Source organism: Podarcis cretensis (assembly GCF_951804945.1).
Source record: "Podarcis cretensis genome assembly, chromosome: 9".
Classification (NCBI taxonomy): domain Eukaryota; kingdom Metazoa; phylum Chordata; class Lepidosauria; order Squamata; family Lacertidae; genus Podarcis; species Podarcis cretensis.
Genome location: NC_137178.1, coordinates 48,598,807 through 48,610,758, shown reverse-complemented (window position 1 = coordinate 48,610,758; position 11,952 = coordinate 48,598,807). Strand labels below are relative to the sequence as shown.

Below are 11,952 nucleotides of genomic sequence, written 5' to 3'. Positions count from 1 at the left end.
TAATTTTTATATTAGGATTTTTTTTAAGTTTATGGAATGGAAATCTGCTACACCAGTTGAGACATTTTCATTTAAATTTAATTCAAATCTGCTTTTTAAATTCCTTTCCCAGCAAATTTGGTGTAGCTCACATATGCTTTGGAGAAAGACAAGAAAGCTTATGAAATTAGCCATGTTTTACAACAAAAGAGAAAAACTGTTTTCTCATCATCCGCTAGCCACCCCATTAAAAACCTGTGATGTCGAATGCTGTTGCGATATCACTGCGAGATCTTATCATAGGAAGTGGTGGAATTAAGGTTAATACTTTCTGATTAAATAGGTCCCTGTGCGGGACAGAAAAGTATGTGGCAATTCTGAGATCCAAATATCTCCAGTTCCTTCCTGTCCCCCACCATCTACTTTTCACCCAAGTACATCATATTTATGTCTGCTTTACATGAACTTTCCTCTTCAAAGAGACATTTTATATGGCTTCAAAATCATAAAACTGTTGTGTATCTCTGTATACTGACTGGATGGCCTCCAGCTGTGCCAAGTCTTAAAATGTGTCAGGTAATACAACACTCAAACGCTCAACACATTTCCCAGTCCAAGCCTGTAGACCTACTTACATATTTTAGTGTTTCAGATCCAAATGGCCTTCACTTTGTCAGTCTTAATGGATGCTACAAAGTGTTGGTGTTTTCTGACCAAGCATGAAAATGTATATTTTTTCGAAAAGGCTTTAGAAAGTACACGTTTACAATATGGTGTACTTGGGAGTTTTCGTTAAGGCTTCTACAGCTTCACAGATGGAAGGCATGCAATTCTCTTGGGTGCAATATGAAAGTCCCAGCTGGAGCATTTCCAACAGGATGTAAACCATGGTCCTTTAGCTGCCCTTTCAAAAACATATTACTTAGGCCAGTGCTAGCAAATGTCAATACGAAAACAGAGTGCAAGTATAGAACAACTCTGCCACATGCACAGAGGGTTTTTTGTGCAGAAAGTAATTATGCGCAGTTAGGTGAAAATTGCATCAATGACAAAGATATTACAAAATATTTATTTTCATAAAAATAAATAGCTTTAAATAATTTGAGTTACAAAATATCACAAAGAGATTCAGATAGCTCTAAAAATTTAAAGGCATACATAATTGCTTGCAGATATCTGGCTGTGCAGGACAGAATGTTCTCAAGAGGTGTTTCTTGAGGTCTTCAACAACTCTGAAGTTTCTTCAATCCTGAAGATATTATACAAAGAGGTTAGATATGCCAAACAAAATTGTCTACTTGCAGAATGGTAACATTGAATAAGCACCAACTGCATTTTCCCAACTATCTTGAAGCGGGGGGGGGGGGGGGGGTGGAGGGAATCAGACTAAAAGACAATATGGAAATATGGATTATAGAAAACACACATTCCAAAATATCAAACACATATTCTTAGTTTTCCAACTTAACTCAAAATTTTGCACATCTTATTTCTCAGTAGGAAATTATTTTAGAACAATACAAGTTGGGGTGAGTGTTAAAAATGAAACCTGTTGAAATAGAATTATACCGAAGGAAAAAACAAACAAACAATGATAATGTAAAGTTTCACAATCAGGCATTACTACATCAAAGTACAATGCTCTTGGGTGCGAAAATGATCATGGTTTTCATTTTGTTTTTAAAAAAGAGAAACTCCTTCAATAAAACATTACCGGGGGGGAAATCTAATCACTAATAAACATATTTAGCACTCTAATCTCTAGCAACCACCAGCAAATTCACTTAACGTTGTATTTCAGAAACAAAAATAGTGACTCATCCCACAAACATGGAACTGTAGCTCGATTTATTATCCAGTACAGCCTTAAGGAAATGCCACACCTGATGCAAAGGCCTTTGAGGTTTGGAAAACACATGTACTTTCTAGATATGTTTTAAGCCAAAACAATTCCCTGCAGAGAAATAAATTTGTCTTCCCTCCTCTTACTTACATTTTGCTTATTCTCTCCATTCTTTGTACTGTTGTCTCCTGCAATTTCAAAACAGGCTAAATTAATTCTTTGAAGTCCGCATTTTTCTAAGTTTAAAGGCATGAACAGAGTAACTTTATACAAGCACTTAATTTTATCAAAAGTGCTTTGAAAAAGTTTGCTGTTACCCACCCCCCAAATAATAATAAAAATCAACCAACATCTACAAGCTCTTCCAAAGCAAATCAGCCTGCATTTGCTGGTTTTTAAAGTACCTTTGAAACCTCTGACAGACCATGATTATTAACGGCCGTGGCTTTGGGAGATGGGTCTGCAGATAACTGTGAACTGTATCCAGACGACTGATGAAGAGTCTCTGGCAGCTCCGCCTTCTCCCTATCTGCAAAGAAATATTCATTTTAAACATCACCTTTGCCTTTTTGCTCTCTCACATCAGGTCAGCCATCACACAGTTTGATTTACAGAATATATTGACAAAGGAAATTGAGGGAGATGAATTTGCAAAGCTCCAAGGTCTTTCTCTCACGTTATTTCACAACCGTATATTGCAATTATAACATAGAAACTACCTGCGACGATTAACCAGGTATGCTATGATTCCTAGCAATGTAAGCTGTTGCAGATGCCATTACTCAAAAAGGTCATTACTTGAGAATAAACTCTTTCCTGAGAGCTAATGCTTATCCAGGGGGGGAAAACCCAAAAGTTTAACAACTCTACAAGCAACACAAATGGCATCAGGGTTCTTCCAAGCCCTTCTTAAATGCCACACTGTTCATGTCAGTAGGATCTTGGCATTACCCTAAAGTGTTTTTATAGGCCAACCAAAACCTCTCTGCAGTGAGAAAACATCACATTGTATAAAATATCCTGTTGGCAGATCTCAGAGCCAACAGAGAACAGCTGTACTTTATCATACAATAAATCAGTTCCAACTTAGAGACGACAATGAGTTGATTGACAAGTATTCATGCAGCAAACCAACCATATAGTTAATATACATTTTAGATAAAATGAGAACGGATGTGGAAAATTTTCTGTCTGTTCTGCAGTTCTAAGGCATGGTGAAGTTTTAAATGTGTCTCTTGCAATTATGCTCTATAATTTTTCAAAACAAGATGTTTTCCAAAACAGTTTACAGAAACATAAACATACAAATAAACTATAATACAATTTTAAGACAAGTCTAAAAATGTACATTTCAAAACACTACAAAGTATTATTAAAACTAGCATGAACATGACCATACAAAACAAAACATAAAACAATCACAACCCAAAACTAGCCATTTAAAAGGATCAGTAAAAAGATAGGCCTTGAAGGCTCATTTAAAGGTCCTGAGGGATGGAGCCTGCCTAACTTCAAGCAGGATTTAGTTTCTTAGTTGGGTGGCCAATGCTGTACATGTACAAAGAGAGGACAAGGCAACATTCCCAAAAGTGAATATCCACTTTGGTCTGGATTCCAAACTGGGCATCTCTCTGAGGGCTACTTTTGACAGTGGGAAGATCTGCCTACCTGTCAATCACCTGATATCATAGGACATCAGGTGGCTCTATGTCCACCAAAAAGCACCAGGGCTTGCATTTGGTGTTATTTAAATTTGGTGCAGAATATAAGCACCACTGGGATTGGTTCCATTTGGAATCTTCTAGTTGGGTTAGGTTTTGGAATTGGGCCCAAATTTAAATAGCGTAGAATACAAGCCCTGCTGCAATGGAACAATCAGGATTTGTTCCAGACAACAGGTGACATGTGAGTGTGGTTGGCCAACAAATGGCTGCATGGGCCAAACTGGTGGCCTTAATTTGACTAGCAGGCCAGAGGTTTCCAACCCCTATTCAACAGAAAATGAAATTTAAATAGACTGCATTTCAGTTTGCAACAACACATTTAAACTGACAATATCACTGCGTAGTTTTAAAAGTGGACTGGAGAAAGCTACATCAAATACTCACCAGGAGAAACTGGAGTCATATTTCTGCTAGAGGTATTTTCTTCGCTCATGTTATTAAAATCTGCAGATAAATCAGCCTGAAAATATAAAACATTTCCGCCTTTATAACAGTGCTCTTCAGCAAAATAGCTAGCATTTCCTAGATCTGGTTAATGATCTCCTTCAGTACCTTTCAGTGAATGGATTATAATACACTCCCTAAAACAACAGTATCAGCAGCATAGAGACAACATCCTTTTTCAGACACTACCTTTTAATCAGGAAGATCCCATGGGTTCATGTATGCCAGTTCTATCCTTTGTTTCCTCCAATCACAATCATCCAAATTTGGCAAACTATGGTCTAAACCAAGCCACCAATGTTTCTTGCACATCACATTGGGCTCAATCCAGTGCTGAAATTATGATGATGCAACGGCCTTTCATGTCTACCAACAGAGCTCCCTCTCCTGTCCCTTCCAGCACTCCCTTGCAGCCTCAAAATCAGCTCTAAAGGACTGGGGACTATTCAGGAGGGAGATGAGAGAGGAAACAGAAGTCCCATTGCGTCAGTGGAACTAGCTCAATTGGTAGAGCATGAGACTCTTCATCTAAGCATCATGGGTTCGAGCCCCATATTAGGCAAAATATTCCTGCATTGCAGGGGCTTGGACTAGATGATCCATGTGCTTCCTTCCAACTCTACAATTCTATGACTCTATGATTCTATACACACAGTGTACATTGAATGAAGCAAGTTTATTTCTTGCTAAAGTAACCAACAGTTATTCTCTAATTACAGTGGTGCCCCGCAAGACGAATGCCTCGCAAGACGAAAAACTCGCTAGACGAAAGGGTTTTCCGAGGTGCTTCGCAAGACGAATTTCCCTATGGGCTTGCTTCGCAAGACGAAACGTCAGGCGAATTCTTGCGAGTTTTTTCCCTCCCCCCCTTTTTCTAAGCCGCTAAGCCGCTAAGCGCCACTAAGCCGCTAATAGCGCTAATCCGCTAATAGCCGTGCTTCGCAAGACAAAAAAACCACAAGACGAAGAGACTCGCGGAACGAATTAATTTATTCTTGCGAGGCACCACTGTATACCTCACAACTGGAAATTTATGACCTACACAATTTACATTCAACAGAATAAAATTCAAGGTGCTGGAGGTAAGAATAAATAAAAAATAAATACAGTAAAATAAGTTAAGTTGGCTCATAAGAAAAAAGGCCACAGTTGAGCAACATCTTTACTAGAAGCAACCCAAAGGATACACAGCTGGTAAGCTAAAACAAAACATCATTATTATTATTATTATTATTATTTAGGAGCTCAAAGTGGCAAATATATCAATGTAGCTGTAGGTGGTAAAAGCATACCTTTTTGGACTGCAGTAACAGTTGTGTTTCAAGTAGTAACACCCGGCTCAGTAAATTATTCCACTCCTTTTCATCTATAACAACCTTTCCCTGCAGTTTATCTTCTAACGCCTGCAACTTTTCTTCTACCCAGTCCAGTTTATTAAGCTTCTCCTGCAGTTCATCAAGTTGGCTCTTTAATTCTTGCATTTCATTAGTAGTTTCCTCCAAGACCTGTAAATAATATTTTATTCATCCAAAGTTTTAGATAATCTTTACTCTTTAGCCCCCTTTGTGCCTTAATTCTCTCCGACAAGAGGCAGTGACGGCCACCAACCTGAACTGCTTTAAAGAGGATTGAGGGTTAAAGAAATGAATGGAAGATAGCCATCATGGCTAGTGGCCATGGATAGCCTTTATGTTCCACCTCCACTGCAAGAGGCTTTATGCGTCTGATACCACTTGACAGGAATCACAGGTGATGGGACTGCTACTGCTCCCAGGTTGTGCTTGCAAGCTTACCACAGGTATCTTTCTGGGCACTGGAGTGCTAAGACTAGACAGGCTTTTGGCCTTATTCACAGGCTCTTATGTTCTTAAAGGGTGGGTGCAGCCACACTTTGGGCCCTACTGTTATGATGAATGCCTCAAGGGATTACTGGTAGCATTATGTAGATTGTTTTCCTACTAGCTGCTTTTGCTATTTAATCATGTGTCAAATTTATTACTATTTCCTGTACCATTGGAACAATCTTTCCTCTTCTCCCCCCCCCCACTTTTCTAGGGGTTCTTTCAACCCCCCACCGGAGCAGATTTGGGGGTGCAAAGGGGGAAGAAAGCCCCGATGTGCTAGAGGGACTCTTGCTGGCTCCCACTAGCACACCTCTTTAGCCAAATCCAGCCCATAACAATGCACAAGATATATTAGCTGAAAAATTATGATTATTTCAACAGGCAGGTGAGTAAAGAAAATTTAAATGGTCCTACCTGTTCACGTACACTGACTGGATCATCAGCAATACAGGCAACTTCTTCCTGCTCCTCCTGCTCCTCTTCCTCCTCTAGTGCTTCATTGATTATGTCTTGAGGGAGTCTTGCGCTCAACATACTTTTATGATGTTCTATTTGAGGATTCTTTGCCATGTAAAAGACCCCATACACAAAGTGATGCAGAGAGTATTAATAAAGGCCATATAAGTCAACAGCAGAACACTTTTTAATTGAACCTGGCTATAAAACACATGTATGTGCAGGATAAAATACTTGAGGCATAAAATACAAAAACTTAGAAGTGATTTTGAAAAGATAAAAACAAAATAAAAAAACCACTCCCAGTATTGTATAGACAAGGAATCTCTAAAGGCCCCATCCTCATATTCGTTCAGCATTAGCCCTATTTTTAATAAGTTGTGAGAACCAGGAACTGAGTTTCTAATATAACTTTTGTGAACTGTTTTAAAGGACTGTTTTAAAGAGGACTGTTTTAGGAACCCTCTATCAATGGTATTTGATGCCTTATTAATATACAAATAGGGTCTGATAAATGTTGTAAATGTGGATTAAACAAAACAGATCACATACACATTTTCTGGAATTGTTCTCAAACAGAAATATTCTGGAAATCCATTCAGACTAATATCTGTGATATGTTAGTATTCCCTTGGAACCTAAAGCATTTTGGCTTGGTTATCTAAAAGAGTTTATTCTAGAAAATGATCAAGAAATAATGTTCAACTTTATTACTGCTGCTAAGATTATAATAGCTAAAAATATCTGAATGGATTGAAAAATTTTGGTCCATAGTAGCCATGATTATGCTAACTTATGATAAAAGACTACATATAAACCAGCCTAACAAGTTTATGGAAAAATTGGGTTTTTTCATAATGTTTTGGAACAAGTTCAATGATAATATCCAAGTTTATGCTGCTTTCAACCTACTGCAATGATATTTCTTTATGTTGTTTGAATTTTGTTTCATAAATTTCTTTTTTAAAAGTATGTTCCTACAGACACACCAAATTGCTGAGGAATTCTCCCCAGTCAAACTGCTTCAGAAGCATAGGGTCAGGATTCATAACTCCATATTCCATATTCCGATTACCTGAAAGGTAATCTTACAGTGCCAGGATGACAAGCCTAGAAGGCAGTGGCACAAAGAATCAGCCAGATATCTGAACACAGTTCAGTTTTTGGTGAGCATTTTTCAGACAACTTGTTCAGTAAAAAAGCTATTGTTGCTGGGAACATCTACAGTCTTTCAGGTTTTTGTCTAAAATAATTGTGTATTTTAATTCTTCTTCTAAAATAATTTTGAGTGCTCTTGCCTGCTGAAAATCCATAGTAGAGATTGTTGCAGAATTCGGAAGAGTAGGAAAAAGATTTGTAGCACAGAACGTTGTAGAATCGGGCACACTAGGACTGTTTGCTTGTAGCTGAGGTCTAACTGGATGGGTTCTCTTTCTTGTTTGGGATTTGACCTATAAAAACACACAGGAGTCCCATCCAAATAGTTAATGATGCATATATTTTCCTGTTTTTACAATATGAAGTATGTTATAACAAAACATTTTGTTGACGTAATTATGCAAGTATATGAGCTCTAAGGGAAGGATATAAACACATACACTGTATCCTCTCAAGAGTGATTTTGAAGAGCAAATTGTAGCAATCAAATCCAAACATAATATTAAACAACTTTGCAAGAAGTTATAACTGAAATTAAGTCAAAGTATGGCACTATGTCATTTTAACTGCCTATACACTGATGTGCAGGAAGAAGAAGAAAAATTAGGGGGAAAAGGAGAATTATCTGATTTCCCCAATACCCATAGACAACAGAAAAGGGGAGTCTGGTCCACACCCAAACCAGAGCCAGTTCAGTAAGACACCCTGAGAGCCATTCATAAATTTTGTTAATTAAAATAATAAACTGATAAATGGAGCAAACACAAAGTTTTCACACATCCAAGAAATGTAATAACAAAAATGTGCTGGTTACCGGTATTTTACTTAGACCTTAAAATATATTAACATTTTTATTTCTCAGAAGTATGAACTAAATTAATAACTTGATCAATACCTTATTCATATTACTTAATTCTTTATGCCTTTTATAGACTGAATTAATAATGTCACAAACAATCTGTATTTTTCTCTCTGCAAAGCCATATTGGAGGAACTGCTGTTTTGATAGGACTGGCTTATACTGAAATTGATCTCGGAGAACCTGCAAGGAACAGAGAAAAAAGAAATTGCTTTCACAGTCACTATAACTGTGGTTACAGGTAGGCAGCCGTGTTGGTCTGCCATAGTTGAAACAAAATAATAAAAAAGTTCCTTCCAGTAGCACCTTAGAGACCAACTAAGTTTGTTATTGGTATGAGCTTTTGTGTGCATGCACACTTCTTCAGATACGGGTTACAACTAGTGCATGAAAACCCAGGAAGTGCTTTTTTGCATTCCTGTAATTTCTAGCCCTGTCCAGCAGTTGAAACCATATCAAAAAAGTAAGAGAGAGAAAAAAAACTTCTGTTCATTAGGATTCCTATTAGATACCTAAGACTACTTAAGTCTATACTTTTTATCTGGACAAGAGTTCAGAGATATAATTTATCCCAATTTCCCTATGCCAGTTTGGCTTGTAATACACAGGTCTGTGGATAGCTTTCACTGTTGCGATATTGCATTTAATGGTAGTGAGACACCTAGTTAATTTATGATAAGCAGGAGTAAGTAATTTTAAAAATACAGTGAGTCATGCTCTATTATGCATCAGCTTATGTACAGATCACTCATTACATTATCTGGCAAGTGTAATGAGCACCAGCTTTCCTTTGACTCTTGGACATACAGAGGAGGGCAGATTCCTGCCTGCTCCCCAGCTCAAAGGCTGAGACTAAGGCCAAGAAGTCATTTGCTACTGCATTGTGAAGTGTGTTGCTGCAGGGCTTCCACCAAACTCTCAATGTCTGATGCTAGAAGAAGCTTCTTTAGTAGAGTTAAGCCAGGATTGGGGGATTGTTCCTGCATAGTGTGAGATCAGTGAAAATAGTATGGACAAGGTCCTGGTAACAGGTTTTAGCTTAGCTAGTAAGATCAGCCCTAAAACCATAGATCCTTGAACTCACGTGTGAACAAACCCCATCTTATCTCTCACTTAATATATCATACAAGCTAGAACACTGCCTATAAAACGTCACAACATAATACATGCTGAGATCACACGATCATGTGAGTACTATAACAATTTAAACCTGTTTGTAGCCTCCATAATGGCACACAACTTTTTCAGAAGACCTTTACCCCATGAATGTTGCTTTAATGTTCTACTCTTGGAGGTTTTAACATATGTTTTAAAGTAGATTTTCCTTTTTTTCTTTTTGTAAGGGGCTTTGAGACATGTGGTGAAAGTAAAGTTTAAAACAAACTTTTACTTTTCTGTTATTCTCAACAAGTGGTAGTGTCACAAAGGACTCTTGAACTATATAAATACCTTATAAACGGCATCAATAAAACGCAAGTCATTCTTTGCCATGAGTTTCACATCCGATTCCACTAGAAGTTCTGCAATATACGTTGAGAAGGATGTGAAGCAATAGCTGATGATGGGCAAAAATGCAGATGGATCCCCCTTTGCCAACCTGTAATAGAGAGAAAAGCTAGACAGTAAGATAATATTGTATTCCACTGCACCAGTGGAAGTGCAGCTGTTCTATTTCTGCTCCTCTAGAAACACTATATTAAAATCAGAGTTGTAACTATTTTACAGTGTACTCACATTTTGGGTGCTTTCAAATTTCCAAGCATATCTCAAGTCCTTTTTCTTGTTAACTGCAACCAACATTTTGTAAGAAAATTTCTACTTTATAAGCATCTTTGCTTTCCATTTAAAGACACAGGAAGGGGAGGCAGGGTAACAAAAAAGGGTCCCTTCAGACCACTGTTTGCTGCATGTCTATTCTGCATTTGTGGTGAATTTAAACTGCAGCATCCACACATCATTCAGCTTTATTAGATTTTCTGCAGTGATGATGCAGTACCCTGATACAATTATGAGCCCAAAGCATCATGAATGCACAATTAAAAGAATGCCTGGAATGCACAATTAAAAGAATGCCTGGAATTACCCTTTCCCCATCCAACATCAGACTATATGGATTAATATGCTGCAGATAGTTGGTTTCAGCTACTTACCAGTGTTCTTCTATTATCCAAACAGGAATACAAGCAAAATTCTTGCCTATTCTTTAACAAGTCAGTTTATTATACAGTACTGTATATATATTTTTAACTGGTCCACAGTCCAAGCAGAAGCAACATTAAAATAACATGATTCTGATATGAGAACTGTAGATACCTTTCCCAGCAAATCGTGCTTGATAGAACCAATGAATATTATAAAAAATAAAGATATACCTGCACTTACCCAGCATAATCGACATCTCTGGGATAATTTAAAAGTCGAAGTCCTTGCTCTATTTTACGCAAGTTTCCTTTTAAATCTCCTGTGGCCATGTTATCACGTTACAATTCTTATTTCGTTCAGATCATAGGAAGTGCTCAGTAGACTATAACACAGAATAGTTGCATTTTAGAATTCAAATGTTTTGGTTAGTCATATTATACGGTCACATTATAGAACTAGCTCAAAGCCAAATTGGACTCAAGCTTCATTGTATGAAAACAACTATCCACTTTCAACCTTGCACATGGGAAGGACACATTTCATCTTAAGTGGCATTTTTAGGGTCGCAAAAACAAAACAAAGAAGAATTGTTTTGCAAATACCACACTTTCACTCTGGAAACCCAGGCTACAACTGTATACCCATTAAACCCAGTAGGACTAGCTTCCGGAGCATAAAATAGGATTGCACTGGGAAGGTTACAGCTCTGCGCACACTTATTCTGCTTGCAATCCAACCGCCCTTACCTGGAAGTAAGCCTCGTTAAATTCTATAGGACTACTTCCGAGCAGACACGGTTAGGAGTCTGCTTCCCACTGAGTTTATTTCCACAAAAATCAGGTGTAGGGTCAGACTGCAATCCTACACACAATTAATTTACTTGCTGTTTAGCAAGCGCCTACTGAACCCGGCAAGGCTTATTTCTGCAGCTGACACATGACTATTGTCATTAATAAACAGCAATGTCAACGGCGCCTTATAACGAACAGGTATGACAGGTTCCTCATAGTTAAAAACAGACTCGGTACAACAAGAAAAAGGAAGAGGGAAAGAGAAGCACAGGGACAGGGGAGAAGTATAGGCGGTTATTTCGGTTACGCGTGCATAAGGTCGCAGAGTCAGCTTACCGGCCCCGGCCCACCTTTGGACTGAAGGATGGTCGGAGCCCCGCCCACCTCCTCGCGCTCCTCGCGCCGCCCCCGCCCTTTCTTTCTTCCTTCACTCCCCTGTTGGCGGCAGTTTGAGCGCTCCCGCGGGAACTCGAGGCAGCCTTTCACTCCGCTCCAGCAGATTCCTCACACCTTCCCCTCTCTGTGGCTGCTAGCCCTATTGGCCGGCCCCGAGAATTTCTTCTCAGACAGCGCTGTGTCCTGCAAGGGGGAGGGAAACCGCCAATCTTTCGCAAAAATAAAATAAAATAGATGTATGTTTTATTTCCGACCCCCGTGGAACCGAATCTACCGCTGCGAACCCCGCGTCGGTCTCTCTGGGCCAGAAGGGGCC

General features: G+C 38.6%; 1 protein-coding gene across 2 annotated transcripts; it reads right to left on the bottom strand.

The window, feature by feature from the left end:
* Positions 1-1,025: 1,025 nt before the first annotated feature.
* On the bottom strand, positions 1,026-11,298 carry CEP44 (centrosomal protein 44). Of its 2 annotated transcripts, none has more exons than XM_079990146.1 (10): positions 10,680-11,298; positions 9,757-9,904; positions 8,344-8,490; positions 7,589-7,741; positions 6,249-6,395; positions 5,283-5,495; positions 3,931-4,006; positions 2,227-2,351; positions 1,973-2,010; positions 1,026-1,228 (listed from the first exon to the last, which is right to left on the bottom strand). In XM_079990146.1, exons 1-10 carry the CDS (start codon positions 10,703-10,705, stop codon positions 1,180-1,182), a joined length of 1,122 nt encoding a protein of 373 aa, XP_079846272.1. In that variant the 5' UTR covers positions 10,706-11,298; the 3' UTR covers positions 1,026-1,179. The 2 variants fall into 2 exon arrangements, with proteins under 2 accessions (XP_079846272.1, XP_079846271.1); XM_079990145.1 differs by having other exon boundaries at positions 10,690-11,296.
* Positions 11,299-11,952: the final 654 nt, after the last annotated feature.

Bases quoted from the DNA above. Each gene is read 5' to 3' on its own strand.
- CEP44 (XM_079990145.1), bottom strand. From the start codon at position 10,778: ATGGCCACAGGAGATTTAAAAGGAAACTTGCGTAAAATAGAGCAAGGA. The intron at 8,491-9,756 runs GTATTTATATAG...TGTTCCTTGCAG, and splicing joins TTATTGATGCCGTTTATAAG to GTTCTCCGAGATCAATTTCA. The intron at 6,396-7,588 runs GCAAGAGCACTC...TACATGGCAAAG, and splicing joins CTACTATGGATTTTCAGCAG to AATCCTCAAATAGAACATCA.